The sequence below is a fragment of the Mesoplodon densirostris genome, chromosome 16, assembly GCF_025265405.1.
Source record: "Mesoplodon densirostris isolate mMesDen1 chromosome 16, mMesDen1 primary haplotype, whole genome shotgun sequence".
Lineage (NCBI taxonomy): Eukaryota > Metazoa > Chordata > Mammalia > Artiodactyla > Ziphiidae > Mesoplodon > Mesoplodon densirostris.
The window spans coordinates 21,964,285-21,986,619 of record NC_082676.1 but is presented as its reverse complement, the minus strand read 5'-3'; the positions used below and the strand labels follow the sequence as shown (position 1 = coordinate 21,986,619).

The window sequence follows — 22,335 nt, the reverse complement described above, 5'->3', positions numbered from 1 at the left end:
GTGCTCCGCAACAAGGGAAGCCACTACAATGAGAAGCCCACGCACCGCAACGAACAGTAGCCCCCACTCGCCGCAACTAGAGAAAGCCCGCACTCAGCAACAAAGATCCAACGCAGCCAAAAAAAAAAAAAAATGAAATGTATATTGAGGTACAGGAAGAATAGGCATTCAGCAAAACCAAAGAATGTTTGTTTGGTAATATTTGGGAAATGCTTGAAATTTTCTTTCTTTTGGGTTATACTGAGATTTATTTCCAACTTGTATCCTTGCTAAGGCCAATAAGTAGTGTGCCTCTAAGCTCTGTCTGCAGTCTGTTCTAAAATTCCACATTAACATAATAATGTTTATGGAGCCCAGTTCTCATACTGTTGAGAAGGAACTAATTTCTACCCGGAGCTGACATTGTCTGAGTGCCCTTGGAGAGGGCCTTCAGAACTAGTTTCTCTAGTTTGCGTTTGTCTGGCTTCTTAATTAAATACATGATGGCTTATCCTCAGTCCTTTGAGATAACTGAACCGGCAGTGTGGACATTTGGGAACTTTTGCTTGCTTCCAGCTGCTGGCTTCCTTTTCAGGAGTGTCTGCCCTTCTTTTTCTCAAAGAGACGTGGAGAAGAGTTGCAGCCAGTGGTTTGGGAAGGGAAGACAGTTTTGAGTTGGAGAATCAGTCACTTACTACAAGAAACAGAGTGGATTGGGGAGGGAGGGGATAGTCCCCCTCCCCCAGCCCTGTACTCAAGAAACACATTCTCTGGCACAGAGGGAGGGAAAAGTGAGCTAGCCCTGTGGCTGACATGATAGTGTTTGCCTTTCAATACAGTCACCTGACTTGTGCGGGGAAACGAAGGATGGGCGCTCTTCACCCATGTTGTTACCTGCAATGACTCCAGGAGCTGTGATGGGTAGTAGTGGTGGAAATTTCATATTCCTAGCCATCTTGAAAGTGGAAGATGGGAAACGGCTATAAAAATAGTATGGCTTAGATTTAGAAATCAACACTGACCAGAAATCCTAAAGGGAGTTTCACAGGCAGTGCCAGACGGTCATTTATCTGAAATGCTCATCTTTCACTGAGGAAGCATTTTCAGCACTGTGCCCTGGGACTAATAAGAGAGTGTAATTAATGATTCTTGTTGTAAGTCACCATGCCATCTGTTGAACTGCCCCTTGGCAACACATTAAGGGCTTTCTCTGATCTGTCAGACATTGATTATCATGAGCAGCTGCTGCTGGGTGGAACGTGGCACGCTACCCTAGAGGACAGAGTCTTTGAGAAGGAGATTGGGTTGGTAGCGTGAATTAACTCTTTGTACGTCTCCCTTCCTCATAGTTGCACTTTCCTCCCTATATTTCTTGGGGGATCATTCTGGTTTCTCTAGAACCAGTGGTTTGCTAGATGCCACAAGCGGTCATTAAGGCAGAGAGATGGATCAGAGATTTGAGTGTGTTTTGTTGCTTTCCAGCCCAAATTTCTACTCATCTGGGCCTTGGAATTCCATTGCTTTAAGAATCAGAACAGCTATGTCCCACCAGTGGAAAGTGCAGATTCTGAACTGCCAGTTCTTATTCCAAACCATGTCTGTCAGCCACATGAGCAGAACTATTCATCGTAAAAGTGGAGCTAAATTTGCTGCATTTAAAAAAACAAACTACTAGATATAACATAAGATGTTGAAAGATGGTTTTACTTCTTTCTTTATCCATGTTTGCTAAAAATATGAACGGTTTGCTCCCTAGAATCAGATTTTTCTCTCATATCCCATAATAGACTGGTCTTAATTCCATTATATCCTCATGGTGATGATAAAACTTGCTCAGTATGTGCCACTTGAAAGATGCATTATTACTATGAATTCTTATGAATCTTCCAGAAGTCTCTTATTGATGAGGACAATAAATAAAGTTACCTACCTTTTTAACATTTATTTTTCTTAATACTGCCAATACTTGTTTTAAAACTGCCACATCATGAAGTCTGCTTTTATTTTTTAATCTTTTCATTGCTGTCGGTGTAGAATATGTAATTCTTAGAACTCTGGGAATGTAATTATTTGCTTGAGAGTCTCTTTTCTTCCCAAAGTTCTAATTTGTTAACACGTAAGGTTTTTTTCTTCAAGTTTATATCTTCCTTACGTAATAATCATACCTTTTTATTCTTTCACTTGAGAATTTTATGTTAGATTTCTCAGTGGCTTCTAAAGTTTGGGATAGGGAATATAACGATTCAGAGCCTAGGATGATTCAGACCTTGGGATATAGAAGACAGAGTTATGGCTCACAGAGAGATTGTGTTTCTGCCCTCAAGGAAATCATATTCTTGCGTAAACAGCATGGGTGAACATAAAACCAAACTGAGGGATTGTACATAATATAGATCAAGGAGACAATTGGCAATTGTGATTGTGGTTTAAGGTTAAGTCCAAACTTCCTCGCAGGCACTAAAGCCTTTTCTTAAAAGGAAGTAGCAGTTGAAGAAGGGAAATATATTTATAAATGGAGAACAGCCAGACCTGAGCAGACAGATTTATGAAAGGAGACAAAGACAGAAGGTATGGGAGCGGGGTGCCAGAGCCCTCCTGTGGGGATTAGGCTCCATACTCTTTCAAGGGCTGCTTATTCAGGCATGAAGTCAACAAAGCCCATGCCAGGCAGGAGATAATCAGAGAGGAGCATGATGTATGCTCTCCCGTCAATGAGCTTCCACTCTAGTGTGGGAAAAACAGCGAAAAAGGAGTTAAAGTAGAATGTGAGACATGTTCTAAGTAAGGGGACTATCCTAACTCACTGTGTCTAAGTTAAAATAGACCAAGGAAAAATGAATATGTTAATTGTTTAACATTAATTTGATCCGAAGTTTATTTAAAATATAAGAGAATTAGGGCTTCCCTGGTGGCGCAGTGGTTGAGAGTCCGCCTGCCGATGCAGGGGACGCGTGTTCGTGCCGCAGTCCGGGAGGATCCCACATGCCGCGGAGCGGCTGGGCCCGTGAGCCATGGCCGCTGAGCCTGCGCGTCCGGAGCCTGTGCTCCGCAACGGGAGAGGCCACAACAGTGAGAGGCCCACGTACCACAAAAAAAAATAATAATAAAATAAAATAAAATATAAGAGAATTATAAAATGCACGGGCAGTTTTTGAACAACATACTGCCTTCAGCAGGTCTTCCAAAGTTCATTAGAATATGTGCTCTTTGGCTGCTCTTACAGTGTCAGGAACATAATTGTTCCTCAGTAAATATTTGTTCTGTGAGTGAAGTTCATCACCTGATGAAACCTTATTTCATAAAGAAGAGGATTTTCTAGGTTGCATTAAAAAATTAATTCTTGGTTGTAAAGAACATATCAGTAAAGAAAGGTGAGTATTTGATGGAAACTGTGGGTTTCCTCCTTTGTGTTGCTTTCTTTTTTTTCCTTGAAGTAGAATCATGATTCATTTTGAGATGATTTTTTTTTTTTACCTTTTCTTTTTTTTCTGCTTTTCCTTTTGGGTGTTATGGTAGACATTGGCCTTAAACTCCAGGCAGGGTTAGAAGGAGAGCTGCTTAATATTTGTCATGAACATGAGGAAACACAGAAATGGGAAAGAAGGCATGTAGAAGGAAGCACAAACAACAGCCCCGAAGTGAGGATAAGGAATATGGAGGATACGGAAGAAGGTGAATTCAAAAAGGAAAAGGCCAAAGGTACCAGAAAAGCCTCTAAACTTCAGTTCTTGGAGCAAAAGGAAGGTTTGTTGTTTCTGGGTGACAGAGGTGACCATTACCCCAAGTGACTGCTAGAAGCTTACAAGCCATAGAGTAGGACAGACAAAGTTCCTGTCTTGTCAGTTTGGAGAAAGTATGATGTGGTATGTTCTGTCTGACTGATCAGGGCATGTGAAAAGCAGAGAGAGAGAGAAGGAAATCTATTTGTACAAGCATTGAAGGAAAAAAATCAAAAGGGGGAAGGTACCCCAAATTTTACCACCTTAACACATCAGTTGGTTTCTTTTACATCATAGTGTTAGACTAGCAGTGCTCTAGAACTGAAAGGAGACAGTTCTGTGATATACATGTCACTTTGTACACACACAGACTATATGCCACACAGGGAAGAGCTCTGGGGAGATGTGTTCCTATCTGCAGATGTTTTTTAATTGAGGTGAAATGTATAGAACATAAAAGTAATAACCATTTTAAAGTGTATGCATTTCAGTGGTGTTCAGTACATTCATAGTATTATGCAACCACCACCTATATCAAGTTCCAAAACATTTCACATTCCGTCATACCAAAAGAAAACCCTGTACCCATTAACGAGTCATTCCCTATGCGCCCCCTCCCCCGCTCCTCCCAGCCCCTGGCAACCGCCAGCCTGCTTTCTATCCCCATGGATTTGCCAGTGCTGGATATTTCATATAATTGTGTCTGGCTTCTTTCATTTAGCATGTTTTTTAGGTTCATCCACGTTGTAGCATGTATCAGTACTTCATTTCTTTTTATGGCTGAATTGTCCATTGTATAGATATGAAAAAATGTCTACCCATTAATTTATTGATGGACAGTTGGATTGTTCCTGCATTTTGGCCATTATGAATAACGGTGCTGTAAACAGTTGTGTACAAGTTTTTGTGGGGACATATGTTTTATTTCTCTTGGGTATATGTATAACTAGGAATCGAATTGCTGGGTCATAAGGTGAATTCTGTGTTTAACTTTTTTTTTTTTGCAGTACATGGGCCTCTCACTGTTGTGGCCTCTCCCGTTGCGGAGCACAGGCTCCGGACGCGCAGGCTCAGCAGCCATGGCTCACGGGCCCAGCTGCTCCGCGGCGTGCGGGATCTTCCCGGACCGGGGCACGAACCCGTGTCCCCTGCATTGGCAGGCGGACTCTCAACCACTGCGCCACCAGGGAAGCCCTATGTTTAACTTTTTGAGGAACCACCAAAACTGTTTCCCATAGCAGCTGTACCATTTACATTCCCATTAGCAGTGTATGAGGGTTGCAGTTTCTCCACATCCTCGTCAGCACTTGATAACTGTCTGTCCTTTTTAAATTCTAGCCATCCTAGTGGATGTGAAGCGACATCTTGTGGTTTTGATTTGCATTTCCCTGACGACTAACGGGGATGAGCATCTTAGCATGTGCTTTTGGCCATTTGAGTATCTTTTTTTGAGCAGTGTTTATTCAAGTCCTGTGCCCATTTTTGAATTGGGATGTTTGTTTGTTCTTGAATTGTAAGAGTTCTTTGTATGTTCTGGATATTAAACTCTTACCAGATAAACGCTTTGCAGATATTTTCTCCCATTTTATAAGTTGTCTTTTTCACTTTCTTCATAATGCCCTTTGAAGTAGTAAGTTTTAAATTTTGGTGAGTTCTACTGTGTTTTTTCTTGTGTTGCTTGTGTTTTGGTGTCACATTTAAGAATCCATTGGCAAATCCCGGATCATGAAGATTTACTCCTGTGTTTTCTTCTAGGAGTTTTGTAGTTTTAGCTTTTACATTTGGGTCATTGAGTTAATTTTGCTATATGACGTGAGGTGGAGCAGGGGGACGTGCGTTCAACTTCATTGTCTGCATATAGATATCTAGTTGCCCCAGCACCATTTGTTGTCCCCCACTGAATACTTGGCACTTCTGTAAAAAATCGGTTGGCGGTAGATGTATGGGTTTATTTCTGGACTGTCTGTTCTATTCCACTGATCTGTGTGTCTGTCCTATGCCGGTATCACAACTATTTTGATCACTGTAGCTTCATAGTAAGTTTTAAGGTCAGAAAATGTGAGTCCTCAACTTTGTTGTTGTTTTTCAATATTGTTTGGCTATTTGGGGCCTGTTGCAATTCTGTGTGAATTTGAGGATCAGCTTTTCCATTTCTGCAAGAAAGGCTGTTGGAGTTTTAATAGGAATTGTATTGAATCTGGAGATTGCTTTGGGCACTATTGCCATTTTAACAATCTTAAGCCTTCTAATCCATGAACATGAGATGTCTTCCCAATTATTTAGGTGTGCTTTAATTTCTGCTGCAGGATTTTAAAAGAGATGCTAGAGTATCACTTACTGATGCATTTGATATTACAAAGGCCCTGTTTAGGTGCCCTTGGTATCAGGGACCACAGTAGAAGACAGCATGCGCCTCTTTTCAGTAGGCAGTGTCTTACCCACCTCTAGAAGGCATGCGTATGTATGCATGTGCGCTCAACAAAGTCACCAGGGCATGGTCAATGACAGCCAGCTTCACTCTGCAAAGTAAAGGCCTTGATGTCTAGGTAAGGTCATTAACAGGATTACCGAGCTGGACAGAACCTCAGAGATTGTATAGTCCAGCTTCTGAATTGGTAAAGGAACTCGGACCCAGTTAGCCCAGACCAAGAATACAATTCAAAGCAGACATCTTGTGATTTTTATTGGGTTTGTGTTTTCGTTTGTTTATTGTGTTTTTTTAAATTAATTTATTTATTTCATAAGGTCAGGTCACAGCAGAAAGACACTCTACACAGAAGAGTAGCCAGAGTTGATCATTTCAGCAATCCCAAGAATCTTGTTTCAGAGACATGACATCTTATGTAGGGGGATTAAAATGGTTGCATGAAAGCATTCTAAAGTGGCCCTCGAGAAAACCTTTCTGAATTTGAGAGAGCCCATTTTGCCACAAACGTTCTGAGTACCCTCCTGCTATAACTGTGCATGCTCTTGCTCTGAGAGGAAGGGAGAAATTGGTTCGTGGAACTTGGGCCTGCTGCTCTTTCCCCAGCGTGGCTCCTCCCCCTCAGCTGTAATGAATGCTCAGGCAGCACAGCTTTCTACTTCAGGCAACACAGCTGGGGAGGGGGAGACGGCCCGGAATCCAGCACTGTCTTGTGACTCTTCATGTATCTGTTTGTAATTTGGTTATAACAGACTTGAGAAAGTCTTTGACTGTAGCTGAGGGGCGCTAAACCGAACTGCTGGCCGTCTGTTGTTTTTGGCAGCATCCCCCATCTCCCTGCAGGGAGCAGGTGGTTAGAAGTGTTCATTCCTGTAATGGGATAGGCAGTAGGTGGAGATAGAGAGCTCCTTTTTTGTCAGCTTTGGAGTAAATTCTCCCCTTTCCCCGTGGTGATGAAAGCCAGTATCTCATCGTCCATTATAGTGAGGGCAGATGGGAGCAGGTGATCTAATCCTCATTTTATAATCGGAGGGGGTTTTTGTTTGTTTTTTCGGTTTTAAAAAAATTTTTGGCCACACTGCGTGGCATGCAGAATCTTAGTTCCCTGACCCAGGGATTGAACCCGTGCCCCCTGCAGTGGAAGCTTGCAGTCCTAACTACTGGACCACCAGGGAATTCCCTAATCCTCACTTTAGATGAGAAGACAAAGCTCAGCATTTATATGATCAGTTCAAGGTCACAGAGGAAGTCAGTGAGGACCAGAACCCCAGTCTCCCGAAACCTGACTCCAGTGATCATCTACTGTGTTCCCCTGGGAACTGAGAGGCCCTGCCTGGTCCCCCACTAAGCAGTCCTCTACACTCGCTGCCCTTCCTCAGCATGTCATTCTTTCCTCCCTAGACTAGCAGTGCTGTCAGCACCAAGGGCTGTAGAATAGTTGAGGCAGGTCAGTCTGCTCACATGGGGCAAGTGATCAGGGGGGCTGTACTTGTATCTTTCCCCACACAGCAGGCCTTGGCTTGCTTACTGCTTTTTCACCCCTTTGATGTGGGATCCTTTTTTTTTTTTTTTTTTTTTTAATAGGTTTCCCTCCAGTAGGTGGGGACTTCTCTTGAGTTGTGTGGTTCTGTGAGTAATTTGGAGTTTGGAGGCAGTGTTTAGTCCTTGGATTCCTTCCATTCATTTTAGGTGCTAATTATATATATAGCTCAGGCCAGATTTGCAGCTGGAACTTTTATCTGTCGGTGTGTGTGCTTAGGTGTGTGTGTGTGTTCTTTCTATATTAATCTCTTGTCACTCCACGGGGGAAAATGCCCCATATAATGTAGTTCACTTACTTGGTGACCTAAGGGCATGGTTCACTGACATTTGAGACTTTACACTGAAAAAAGCGATGTGATTTCAAAGCTCTCCCAGCTGGAATTCCATACTTTTTTTTTTTTTTTAGATTTTTTTTTTTGGTGTGGACCAATTTTAAAGTCTTTATTGAATTTGTTACAATATTGCTGCTGTTTTATGTTTTGGGGTTTTTTTTTGCCACGAGGCATGTGGGATCTTAGCTCCCTGACCGGGGATCAAACCCACACCCCCTGCATTGGAAGGCGAAGTTTTAACCACTGGGCCACCAGGGAAGTCCCTGGAATTCCATACTTTTAGCCACAGTGTTGTTTTTGTATTTATAGTTCAACTTTTGATGAATCCTCCGCCTTCCTGAAACAGCTCCACTGAGTTTTAGCTGGTATATGTAGCACTAATTTTTCATATTTATAAAGTGCATATACATATTGAGTCAAAACAGCATCCGGGCCCCATGTCACTGCTTGTCTGTGAAAACATTCATTCTTATTCAACTAATATTCAGTTCTTTCTCTTTTCTTTTTTTCTGATTATAAAGGAAGCACATCATAGGAAACGTAGAAAAATTAAGTATAAAAAAAATCGTAATCTCACGACCCAGAGATAGCTACTTTTAGTTTTGGTATATTTCTTTTATTTTTTCCTCCTGTTTTAAAATTAAAATAATCATAATGTCATGCTTTTTAAAACTTTTATGTGATCATTTTCCCTTCTTGACAAAAACTTTATAAACATTTTAAATGGCTGCTTGAATATCTGTGGTTGGATATTCAATGATTATTTTTATTGTACTGTTTCTCCCCCCCCCCCCCCCCACTTTGGGCTAACTTTTAGTCTAGATTATTTCCTTCCTATAAATTTCTAAAAATTGATTCTGTATGTGTGCAGATGTCTGCTTGTCTCTAAGTACCCTGCAGGTCATATGCATTTCAAGGTCTTTGCCACCAGTAGGCATTTCTGTCTTAAGTGTTCTTGATATTTTTCAAAGCATCTTAGGCAGTCTAGAACTTTATTGAGCTTTTATAGACAGACAGATAGAAGATATATATGTATAATATGTGTATATATATCCACAAGTTAAGGATTAATCTTTGTTTTATGAAGGAATGAACATTGAATAGTTTAATTAGACAAATAGGGCTCTCTTCTAGGTTTTATCTGTTTACATGTGAAACGGCTGTGGGAAAATAGCAATTACTTCTCATTATAGTATTGACTTGAGTGAGCATAACTTTGAAAGCAGAGTTCAGATTACAGAAACTTGAGCTCTTGTGTCTAGGTGTCTGTTTGACCCAATGGGTACATGTTATTTTGAGCAAAGATGTATTTTAGTCTTTATGAATGTTCCTACTCCTGTTAAGGTGGGCCTTCTACTCCCACTTCAAGTTGTGATTTTTGAAGAAAGTAAAATGGGATTGTGGCATACTCTGCAATCTTCTAAGTTATATCTCTGACTTTGTTTTTCCTTATAAAATGTAGGGCTTGCAGTAAGGTCAGAAAGAGTCTTTTTCCGTGATTAGGGCAAAACTGTGCATGCTTATAATGAGTCAACCTGAAAGCTTTACAAAGTCCCTGAGGTACATACAGCATGCTTCATGTAAAGAAGTGATGGTACCAGCCAGATGTCATTATGACTCTGCCAGCCTCCTTATTTGTTCTCTTCCTTACTCAGGTTCTTTCAGCATCTTTAGGAAAAAGTGTGGACCACTCTCTTGCTTCTTCCAGTCATTAGGTACTTTGAGAATTTTAAGCAGAGTAACTTGGCAAATTTCAACTCAGCAAAAATTTGCCAGCAGCCTTCTAAGCATTCTTGGGGTTTGGCTAGTGATTATATATAGACACACCCCACTTTTTCTTCATGATGTCTGGTATGATGTATTTGGTGCTTTTCCGAGTCCTTTTATTTTGCCCATAGTGTTTCTGCTCCGTGGGACATAAACTCACTAGGAGTTATTCCCAGAAAGATACCGTTTGCCCCAGTTAGGATTTAGTGATGAGGACCTAAAGTGCCCATTCCAGGCTCTTTCTGTTCTGACTTTCTCTACTGAGGCCAGTGGTCTTTGCAGCCTCTTGTCTTTGGCATGGCTTTTCATTTATAAAATACCAATTTTACCCTCACCTGGGGCAAACAGTTTCCAATACTTGTCTAACCTAAGTTGTTAGTGTTTGCCTTTCTTTATCCCACAGGATCTTTAGGGCCAAGTTATTTTCCTTTCTGTGGAAGAAGTCTCCAGTAGGCTGGCTGAAGGGGTCCTTCTCAGCACGTGTAGCATGCTTTGCCTCTCTAATATTTTGTTTAAATCACATTCACACAATCACACCCCTGCACCACTACCACTATCCCGTTGTAAGTTCGTGTCTCTCCTTGCTGCCTCTGCTTACCCCATTGCAGCTTAGCAGGCGTATCTCCACTACTGTCCTTAGAATCTTCCACCAGTGGTGTAATCTCAAAAGCCAAAAGATACTTTTCAGTCTCTGTCTCTCATCTCCTTTTCTGTTTTTGGCCCTCTCTATAGCATTTTATACTGTTTAATAATTTTTATGTGTTTTCCTTTTCTGGTTTCTGTATCCCACCTTCTGCTGGTTCTAGGACTTTTGTCCTTTAATCAGCTTTTCTCCATCCTTGCCCTGTAGATATGGGTTTTCCTTTAGCTTTTTTCTTTTTTTTTTTTGTGGTATGCGGGCCTCTCACTGTTGTGGCCTCTCCCATTGCGGAGCACAGGCTCCGGACGCGCAGGCTCAGCGGCCATGGCTCACGGGCCCAGCCGCTCTGCGGCATATGGGATCCTCCCGGACCGGGGCACGAACCCGTATCCCCTGCATCGGCAGGCGGACTCTCAACCACTTGCGCCACCAGGGAGGCCCTAGCTTTTTTCTTATTCCAGACCTTTTCCTTGAGTGACATAAAGTGGCTTCAGCTACCACCTTTGTGCTGATGGCTTAAATCTCAATCTTTACCTAGACCCTTCCTTGTACTTAAGGCCCATTTATCTTATTTCCACAGACACTTCTTACTTAATATGGTCAAAACATACCATCTCTTCCCTTCCAACCTTTCCTTTCCTCCTCTTCCCCTCTCTTGGAGAAGAGCATTGCCATTCATCAAAACCAGACACTGGACCTCATGCAGTGTTTCTCTCCCTGTTTTTCCTGCCTCCCACGCCAGTCATTTCACCCTCCTCATGTCCCAGTCTCTCCCTCAGCTCCTGTGCTGCACCTCTGCCAGACAACCTCCTGTCGCCTGTCTTCCACATAGGAGTAGTCACCAAGCCATTGTGATCTTTGTCTCCTCAGGTTTTCTTGAATTTGTCCCCCTTCTCTTCATCTCTTTTTCCACCTCCACCACCTTAGTTCAGGCTGTCACCATATCTCACCTGGTCTCTTGCAGCAGCCTGGTTACTGATCCATCTGCATTTGTTCTTATGCCCTGTGATCCATTCTTTTGCATGGCACCCTGTGATGTTTTCAGCATGCAGCTCTGGGCATGTCATTCTCTGCTCAAACATTTAAATGGCTTCCCATTGCTCCTAGAATATAGGCCCAAATCCTCGCATGTGGCCGTCCCCCTACCCCACCCCAGGACTTGGCCCCTGCTGATCTCATCAGCCATATCTCTTGCCGTGTTCCATTGCATTTTGTCTGTGCTGGCCTTCTTTTGTCTCTGGCTTCATATGTGCTATTCCCTCAGCCTAGAACACTCTCTCCCTCCTTTACTTCCCACTGGTTACCCTTACCTGGTTGATCCCCATTCATCGTTTATATCCCAAGTCAAACAGTATTTCCCGGAAACCCCATCTCCACCCCATAAAGCCAGGTCTCTCCCCGCTGCCACCCCCCATATATACTGTCGTAGCTCCCTATCATTTTCCTTTAGAGCACCACATAGTTTGTCATTCTGTTTAGGGATTATTTGGTGATTCTCTGACCAGATCATAAAATCCTGGCTGTATTGTCATTCTTTCATCCCCAACCCTATCCTGCTGCTTGGCTCAGCGTCTGACCTCAGGTGGCACAGACGGTTGCAGTTCGGTTTATCTCCAGGTGCGGTCAGAGGATATCTTCAACGGGGACTCCTTCTGGCTGAGGACATTCCTACGAGATCTAGGCTTTACTCCTGAGACAAATTCTTTTTCTCGCTCAGCTTTTAGATTGATAGGGTTGGACTGTGGTGCCACCTAATTAAACATTCTGTGACTGTTTTCCCCTCGTCTTGGAGGTCATGGGCCTTTTCATTTTCTCAAGCCAGCTTCTAGTAAATGTGCTAAAATTTCAGGTCATACTCAAATGGTTTGTGGGAGGAAGGATTTTGTATCCCATTAATAATTCTCTTTTTCTTCAATTCTGTACAACTTTAACATATAAATCAGGAAGATTAAATATTACTTATAAAATAATAAACATGGGAAGAGTGATTGTTCTTTTCCCCTCTCAGATCTGCTCATTGACATGGAACAGTTTAACAAGTGCTTGGTCTCATTCAGAACTCAGCATCACCCCAGAATATAGGCATTATTTCCATTCCCATCTTAGGAGGATGCTAAGCCCAGCAAGGTAAAGTCACATGTCATACCACAGACAAGAGGTAGGGTAGGATCTGAACCTTGGATTTTCTGACTCTGAGTTTTTTCTGTTCTACCACAGAGACCTCCCTCCAGTGGGAGTGTGATATACCCTCAGTCTTTTGGAGGAGCTAGGAAATGCATTTTCTTCCTTTTTTTGCTAATGGGAAGGAATTGATGTTTTTTTATTGCTTAGAGAGAGAGCTGTATCCAGATACTGTGCAATAACCTACAGGCTAGCCTGCTTCAGGCAGACCGTATAGCACTTAAAATTATAATAAGCATTGCTTAAAATTATTTTGTGTGAAAAATGTCCTTTTCCTTTCTGCCCTTTGCTTCTCATCTGCCTTCTAGGAATGCTTGACTCCAACAGTATTAGGCTCAAAAGGAGAAACAGGTGAAAAGTTGGCACCTTTGATGCTTGCACAGCATCAATAACCTGGTTCTTTATTAAAATAGTCATTAAGGAAGTCAGTTTGTGGGGGCTTTATTTGCATAAAACTTGCATATTTGAAGGTTAACTTTTTAAAAAAGAATTAATTATAAATAATTCTTCCTGTACAGTAGTATTTTGGTTTTATCTGGTTTTGTATGAGGGGTCCATTGCATAAGTGGTGTAAGCATTTTTGAAGGACCCAGGTCATTTTTAAGTAAGTCTCTTTTTAAAGCACTTTTATGGACATCTGTTAAATTGTAAATTTTAGCTTTATGATTACATTAAGGTTTGAAAATTTGCCCAGTCCTAAAATTGATTTTATTTTTGTTAGTTTCATTTTTTATTAGTTTAGTTATGTGTATACAGTGACTTTTCATTCTTCTTCCCTTGCTTTTGCAATTCCCTATCAGAAGGGGGGTTTTGTTGTGATAGTAGAAGCTCCCTTAAACCTTTTGTGTAGAGGGTCCTCTGGGGAGAAGGAAATACCCTGAAAACACTTTGTGGTATGATTTCAGGTTTAAGAAGCCTGTTCCCACTTGGTTCCTCCAGTGGCTGGTTGGATTGCTCTGAGAATACCCCTAATTGTGGTCATTTTGTCATTTTCCCTTCTGGGAAGTACTTCGTGTGTTCTGTTGGAAGGGGGTGGGGGTGAGGGATTTCCTCCTCTGCCTCTCTTGAGCTTTTGTGGCTGGACTAAGAATAAAATGGACAGAAGGCAGATTAAGAGGAGAAAAAGAAACAAATTTTAATCATGTGCATGGAAATCTCATAAAAATGGGACCTAAGAAGTAGCCAGAGAAGGCAGCTTTTATACTTTTTAGACAAACAATAAATTTGTGAGGAATTGACAGCACCAAGAAGCTTAGGCTTTGGGTGCCTAATTAGAAAAGACTCTAAACAGAGTTTAAGCTTGGGGTAGTAAATTAAAGAAGTAAAGTAACAAGGTTTGTTTATAGAGGCTTCTTCTCAGCGCTGAATTCCTTGTCTCTGACAGTAAGTGTTTCCTTCTACCTCTAGATGCAGAGAGCGAACCTTTCACGTGAGGGATTTATTTCCTGCTTTTCAGGGAGACAGAGGAGGGTCAGAGTCTTTTTTTTTTTCCCCCCTTATATTAGTGGCTTCTTAAGCAGCGTCAGTTCGAAATAATCGATATGCCATGGTGGCATATTTTGGGGCAGCCCATTCTGAGCCCCAACAATACCTTTATTACTGATTTTAGTAATGGAGCTGCAAGGCCCTGAATACTGGGATCGGAGCCACGGCTTCCTCTTTTCCCTGTATCTTGCATCTTATTCAGCAGCTCCAGCCCTGCTGTGACATCCCAGAATGTATCATTTTGAGATGTCTCCGCTGCCACTAAGTCATATGGAGCATGGAGCTGGGTGAGAGAGAGGTGCAAGTCAGTGATGGGTTTTCAACGTTCCCGTGTAGATCCTTGAAGAAAAATTTAAAACAGCATTCTTATTTTCAGTCCAAAGATCTCTAGGTTGTATTTTCCCTTAAAAAAAATGAATGAAAGAAAGAGAAATTAATTAACTAATTGGGGTTTAAGTAGAAGCTGTGACTTCTACGTGTAGATCCTGTGAGCCTTAGTGGCAAGAGGTGAGCCTCCTGGCAGGACGAGGGGGCTGAGTGGGCACGTTAAGTAATCTTAGGGTGAGGATCAGCTTCCCCTTTCTGCCTGGCTCTCTTTACCCTTCATGCGATGAAGCCGTTCTTTGACTTTGAAGCCGTTCTCTGAACAGGGCCCTTCATAAACTTCTTCATGCATAATAACCCTTTATGATTCTTAATTGGGAGTAGCCAAGCAGTGGGTGATTTTTATATACCGTATGTCCTATAGCACAACAGGGCAAGATAAAGGAACACATGAGTCTTGTTACTGGAAATCTTATCAAATCAAGCCCCTGCCTGTGGTGTTATTTCTAACATAATATTTCTTATGTAAATACTTCTTAGCAAGAAAAAAGTAGGTTTGACAGTGTTTACATTTGATCGGTATTTCTTACATGAGTTGCTAGAGGAGATGCTTCTAATTTTGTTTTGAAAGTGAAATTCCTGTCGAAAGGTGACTGTGATGTCGGGCCCTGTCATTTCTAACCATCTTATCCCCAAGCTCATCTGCAGCGTGTCAGATTTGGCTGACCGCTCTAACCAAAAAAGGCAAAGAATGTGTCAGCCTTGCTTCCTTCAGCCAGTTGTCTTGGTACTTCATGCTGGACTGTGTTCCCACAGAGTCAGCTGGATCCATAGGAGGCAGGGGGATGTTGGACACATTTTCTCCCTCTGGTTTGAAGTCTGTGAGGCAAGATTCCAGAGCTTTGTCAGGACCATAAATCCTCGGCATTATCTTAGAAATACGCGTTGGGCCTTTACCTTCTATGTTTTAAACATTTCTTGGCAGTCAGATAAACCCAGGCAATTCCTCACAGGTGCCTGCTTTCCCCTCCACCTCCTCTCCTCAAGGATCCTGAAACAGGGCAGCCGTAGCAGCAAATCTGGTGGAACTCTTGCCTGTTTCATGGCTCCCCATGGCCTCTCTAGGGTGGCGTGGGGTTTGCTGCAGTAGGTGCCTGTAGCAGAATGGAGGATTCAGCTCAACCCATCACCTCTGCCACCACCCCAGTATAAATTATGCATGAGCAGGGAAGAAAAAGCAACAGCTGCCTGGGTTTGCCTCGTCTTTTCTTGCTTAAGGTAGGTAGTGGAGGAAGAGGCAAGTGTCTGAAGACAAGAGTATGAAAAAGAGCCGTGTGAAGTGTGGGTGAGGTGAATTAGCTGGTAGGGAGAGAAGACTGATGAGCAGGAGTGGTGCAGCGGTGTCATGTGCCAGTGTAAATGGTGCAGGGCTTGATCTCTCGAATTCCTGTACCAGGCAGGGGAGCATGAGCCGTAGATTAAAGACCAAGTCCTCTGTTACAAGTGTAAGGTATTTTAAACAAGGAGCACGTGACCACCTTGCCACATCATTTGTCTGAATGGTACTTGGTGTGCTAAAGAGAGACCGTGGGATGCAGCACACTTAATGAGTCAAAAGAACTTGAATAGGTCTCATCACTTTGAAGTTGGTTTTCATGGTATCATGAAACGAAGCCTGGATTTCTGCTGAGCACAGGAGTTGCCGAGGGCATGGTTTGGAACCTTGTAGCAGCAGAGCTTGTGGACCACAGTTGTCAGAAGGCAGGCTAGCAGTTTGAGAAAAAAGATTCTTGGATTCTCCTGAGGTCTGTTTCCTTTGCCCGTCCAGAACCTAAGAGAATAACTGGAAAGGCAGCTATCAAGGGAGTGCCGTGACCTGACTGGCAGATTCTTCACAGGGGCCACCGGGGAAGTCCCTGTTTTAACAGTTTTAAAAGAAGTCTTTACCTGTATTTAGATATTTAGAGTATATATATCTAGTCACTCTTGCTGATACATTTTGACCTCTTGTCCCATTGGTCATTTTTTTTGAAGGCTGTTTTTTAGAACAGTTTTAGTTTCACAGCAAAATTAAGACGAAGGTACAAAGATTTTCCACATACTCCCTATCCCCAGATATGTATAGTCTCCCAACTATCAACATTCTCCAGGTGTGGTACATTTGTTACTGTTGATGAACCTACACTGACACACTAATAATCACCTAAAGTCAGTAGTTTACATTAGGGTTCACATGGTGTTGTACATTCTGTGGGTTTGGACAAATGTATAATTTATCATTACGGTATTTTCACTACCCTAAAAATCATCTCTGCTCCACCTGTTCATCCCTCCCTACTTCCCTCCAACCTTTGTCTCCATGATTTTGCCTTTTCCAGAATGTCATATAGTTGGATTCATACAGTAGTTAGCCTTTTCAGATTGGCTTCTTGCACTAAATGATATGCATTTAAGGTTTCTCCATGTCTTTTCATGGCTTGATAGCTCGTTTCTTTTTAGTGCTGAATAATATGCTGTTGTTTGGATGTACCAAAGTTTATTTATCCATTCACCTACTTAAGGACATCTTGGTTGATTCCAACTTTCGGAAGTTAGGAATAAGGCTCTTATGAACATTCGCATGCAGGTATTTGTGTGGGCATAGATACTCATCTCCTTTGGGTAAATACCGACAAGCATGATTGCTGGATCATATGGTAAGAGTATGTTTAGTTTTGTAAGAAGCCACCAAATTGTCTTCCAAAGTGGCTGTACCATTTTGCATTCCCAGCCAGCAATGTATTTGAGAGTTCCTCTTGCTCCACATCCTAACCAACATGTGGTGTTGTCGGTGTTCTGTGCTTTGGCTATTCTAATAGGTGTGGGGTGGTGTCTCAACAGTGTTTTAATTTGCATGTCCCTGATGACATGTGACGTCTTTCACAAACATTTTCTCCCAGTCTCTGGCTTGTCTTTTCGTTTTCTTGACCGTCTTTGGCAGAGTTGAAAATTTTCATTTCAATGAAGTCCAGCTTGTCAGTTCTTCCATGGATCATGCCATTGGTGTCGTACATAAAAAGTCATCACCAAACCAAAGACCATTTAGCTTTTCTTCTGTGTTATCTTCTAGGAGTTTTATAGTCTTGTGTTTTATCTCTAGGTCTCTGATTCATTTTGAGTTAATTTTTGTAAAGGATGTAAGATTTGTGTCTAGATCTGGTTTTTTGCATGTGGATGTCCAGTTGTTGAAAATACTATCTTTACTCCACTGTATTGCCTTTGCTCCTTTGTCAAAGATCAGTTGATTATATGGGTCTATTTCTGGGCTCTCTCTTCTGTTGCATTGATCTGTTTGTTTATTCTTATGCCAGTATTGCGTTGTGTGGATTACCGCAGCTTAAAGTCAGTCTTAGAGTCAGGTAGTTTCTAACTTTTTTCTTCTTTTTTAACATTGTGTTGGCTATTCACAATCTTTTGCCTCACCATATAAACTTCAGAATTAGTTTGTCTGTATCTACAAAATAACTTGCTGTGGTTTTGTTGGGATTTCCTTGGATCTGTAGATCAAGTTGGGAAGAACAGACATCCTAATAGTATTGAATATTCCTATCCATGAACGTGGAATATCTCTCCATTTATTTACTTCTGTGTTCAGTCATCAGAATTTTGTAATTTTCCTCCTATAAATCTTATACATATTTTGTTAGATTTATACTTAGGTATTTCATTGTTTTGGGGCTAATGTAAAGGTATTGGGTTTTAATTTCAAATTCCACTAGTTCATCGCTGGTATATATAGGAAAGCAATTGACTTTTATATATTAACCGTGTATCTTGCAACTCTATGTTTTTTAATCCTTTTCAGTGAATCCCACTTTCATCCTTTCTCTAGTGATGCCCTCCTCCTAGGCTCATGCAACTGCTCTTAAAATAGAAATCCCTATGGGAAGAGAACGAGAAGAAATGCCCATGGCACAAGGAGGTATGGGCATGATCCATCCACTTTCAGAGTGGCCTGAAGAGAGGACTTTAATACGGAACATACTTCCTTTTAATAAAATGAAGTTTCTGTGGTGATATCTAGAATATAATAGCAGCCTAAGCATGATGAGATACCTCTCCACTCACCTAAACAGGAATAAATGGGATTTTTTTTTTAAGATTGCCTTTGAAGAGAGTTATTTGAACTTAAGGTAGTGTGGGGGTGTTATCAGATCAATCACCTTTCCTTTTTTAAAAAATATTTATTTATTATTTATTTATTTAGGCTGCACCAGGTCTTAGTTGCAGCACGTGGACTTCTTAGTTGCAGCATGCGTGCGGGATCTAGTTCCCCAACCAGGGATCAAACCCAGGCCCCCTGCATTGGGAGCGCAAGAGTCTTCCCACTGGACCGCCAGGGAAGTCCCAGCCACCTTTCCTTTTGCCTTCAGGCGGACTTGCTCAATTAGTCTAAGGATTACGCAAGAGTGAGGACCCTTGGATTCTGATCTCAGGTCAGCTCACTAGAGACTCAGTGATTTTCAAACTGTTCTTGAGGAATTCCTTCACCTGAAGTGCTCTGTAGCTACCAAGACTGGATGGCTCTGAGTTGAGGTGGCTTCCATTTGTCAGCTTTGGTCAGAGGATTTGGGCAGGGAGCAAGGGGTAACTATTCAGTAACTCTTTCACCTTTTCTGTACCTAGAATTCAGGAGAAGTTAAATAAATGAATCCACGCCCAGTAATAGAGAATTGGTCTTCTCTATTAATTTCCTGTGAAGTCTGTGAAACCAAAGAAGAAAACTATTTGTGGAGGGAAGGACAGAGAACCTTCACGTTTTAGGTCCTCAGATTTGAAAGTAGTTTTCAGTTTCAAGAATGAAAGGTGATTACTTTATGTGGTGTGCTTGTGCATGATATTATCTCTTATATATTGTAAATTCATTGGGCAGCTATGTAGACACCTACTGTTGAGAGGGCACTGCTCGGCGTGGTGGACGCTGGGTGAAGCATATAGGTCTGGTCCTAGCCTCCCGACGCTTACTAGTTTGATGGAGGAGTCACTAACAATAATTAACGTAAGTCATTATTTTAGTTGTATTAAGTCTACGAAGGTAAAAAAGGGGGTGCCAGGAGAGCTTACTTTCTTAACCTGTCCCTTGTCTGTTCGTTTGATGGCTTGTGTGAGCAGCTCTCATTTCAGGTGGAAGGCTGACCACCACCAGTCATGTAGGGGTGGAGCCTCCCTGCCCATTTCCCCATTCCCCTCTTCCACTCCTTGCTTGGGATTTGTCTTTACAACTCAAAGTAAGTGTTCTTCATTTAACCCTTTTCCTGTCTTATCACTCTTCCTAGGAGTGCTTAAGCTTATGCCCTCAAACCCTTTGCCTCTCTAAGTGTGCATAGGTGTCTGGCATGAAGGAATCTGGAACTTGAAGAAAAACCTTATGGGTGGTCCAGTTCCTTCAGTTTTCAGATAAAGAAGGATGAAGGAAAGGAGGGAACACGTCCACAGTCACACAGAAACTAAAAGAGCCAGAACTAAACCCAGGGCTTTGCGTCTCAGCCCAGTGCTTTCTGTTACCTTCCTGCAGGAGACGCTTTAGTCACCAAGGGCCCAGCCTCAGGAACCTCCTTATCTTTGCAGAAACACCAAGGAGGGTGACACAGTTAGAGGGAAAAAGTCAAGCCCCAAAGGGGTTGTAAACCACAGATCTCACATGGCCCAGAGTTGTTACTCCATACAGATTTACCAAGAAGACCTTTTAGCTGGGAGCTGAGGAAAGAAAATAGTATATTCAGTTCCTGTCATCAGGGGAGTCATATTTTAGGGGAACATAGAAGTCTTGTATGTATGGAGAGAGTACCTAAGAGCAGTCTGTTAGGGGCGCAGTGCACAGGAAGGCCAGTGGAGATGGGGACCAATGTCTTGGATAAGGAGGAAAGATTTTTCTAGAGGAGTGGGACTCAGCAAGTAGGCGAAGGAGTGGAGTCAGGACTTTGCCAGGACCAGGAGAAGAAAGAGATCCCTTCGGGCTTGAGGGGAATCCTGAACAAACGGCCTGTGCAAGCTCTGGCATGTGCATGGGGGGTTGGGAAGTTGTAAGAAGACCTTGCTGCTGGGAGCAGTCATGGAGATAGTGCCGTGCCATGCTTCCCTGTCTCAGAGGAGTGACTTGAAAGCTGGGCTTCTGGAAGATAAGTCTGTTCAGGGGAGTCTACTAGAAGGCGTCAGCTGGGCCTTGCTGCACTTCTCAGGTGTGGAACAAGGAAGTCCTGGACACAGGCAGTGGCAGTGGGAATTTTAGGCTTCTGTAGTCCTTGTCTACGAAGATAATAACTCTGGGTTAATCTAAGTTTAACACACAAAATATAGCTTTATAGTGGTTTTCCTAGCCATGTCTAGGTGGAGTTTTCAAAATGATTGTAAAGCTTAGGCTTTATTTTATTTTTTAAAGTATTCTGAAATAGATAAGAACCAAAGACACCGCAAATACAAAACATCACTTTTTACTTCCAAATCGCAAGTGCTTAGTTGAATACCATTTCATTCACTGTTGCCAGTATTGAACTCTTGAGCTTTCCTTTTTTTATTTAAAGTTTTGCCTTTTGAGAGTTTGAATGAATGTTTAGCTGAATGGGGGAGGGGCTGTCTGGTGAGGAGCACACAGAGCAAGAAGGTGAGAGTATCTGTATCTGCTCTTTAAACCTGACCATCAGCACACACAGACTTAACTGCATTGTGTTCTCTTTGTCTCCTTAGGAATATAAACAGAAGCTTGCTCGGGTAACCCAGGTCCGCAAGGAACTCAAGTCCCATATTCAGAGCTTGCCAGACCTCTCGTTGCTGCCCAACGTCACAGGGGGCTTGGCCCCCCTGCCCTCTGCTGGTGACCTGTTTTCAACTGACTAAGGCAGGTGTCATGCCCCAGACTCCCATCTGTACCAGCAGAAAGAAGAGGGCAAGTCATGGTTGGAAATAACCTAGTAGCCCCTGGTTCTATCCCTCTTTCTGCTCGCCCCCCCCCCCCCCAGCCTCAAGAAAGAACCGCAGGGTCTGATTCTCCTCTCCAGCCTCTCCTGTTGAGCACAACTGAGGACAGTGGCGAATGGAATCCAGTTTAGATTTATATTTGGAAAGCATACAAACTCACTTCACGTTTCCATGCCCCTGTTGGTTTTCCATTCTTAGCTCTCTCTTTACACCCAAGAAGTTATGAAAATCATGTGTAGAAGAATCTTGTCTCTCACGACAGCATTGTGTCATGAAAGCAGCTTCTCCTTTCTGAGTTGGGCTTGTTCAAGTTCACTTGAACTTCCACTGAGGGACTCAGTTCTGGAGTAGTTGGCTTTCCTGACTGCCATCCACCCCAGAGACTGGAGGCACAACTGTTGAGCAGCTTTGCCATAAAGAGTTTGCCAAATCTCGGATCCTCCCTTAGTGTGACTTCTAGCAATGCGTAGTCAATGGTTAGGTGCATTTGTGAGCAGACTAGAGGATCTAGCAATAACATTCAAAGCTGATCTGGGCCATCAAGTCATAGTTCAGAGAACGACTAACAGGGATCACAAGCATGAATTAAAAATAAGTTATTTGCTTTAGGGTTCCTATCCAACGACCTTCCCAGGCTGCACTTATCAAGGGTGCCACCCACTGTCAGCGCGTTCCTAGAAACATGATCTTTGCCCCAGTTGGTTGTGAAGGCGGTTGTTAGAAATGGCACTGTGGGCCCCCAAAGCTATAAAGGCATTCTGGGAGTCTGGGCTCTGCGTGGGTGCTGCTTTGACCCTTTCTTTTGGGGAGTCGGGCACACACTAACATTTAATTCACTGCGTGGGCACATGTCCACAGCATGGTGACTAAACTTGAAAATCTCCCCTGCAAATATGACACTCTGTGCATGCTTGTCTGTCCTTCGGTTCACACCACTGCACGTGTCCTTGTGCCCCTAGGAGGAGGAGTACTTTGTGTCCGATGTTA

The 22,335-nt window shown here is 42.5% G+C and overlaps 1 protein-coding gene across 2 annotated transcripts in view; it reads left to right on the top strand.

The window, feature by feature from the left end:
* Positions 1-21,966, top strand: part of RPRD1B (regulation of nuclear pre-mRNA domain containing 1B) — a 54,722-nt gene extending 32,756 nt beyond the window's left edge. For both annotated transcript variants that reach the window (XM_060078923.1, XM_060078922.1), the window contains one exon: positions 21,118-21,966. In XM_060078923.1, coding sequence (XP_059934906.1) covers positions 21,118-21,267 — 150 coding nt within the window. In that variant the 3' untranslated portion in view covers positions 21,268-21,966. The remainder of the gene's footprint in view (positions 1-21,117) is intronic.
* The last annotated feature ends 369 nt before the right edge of the window (positions 21,967-22,335 follow it).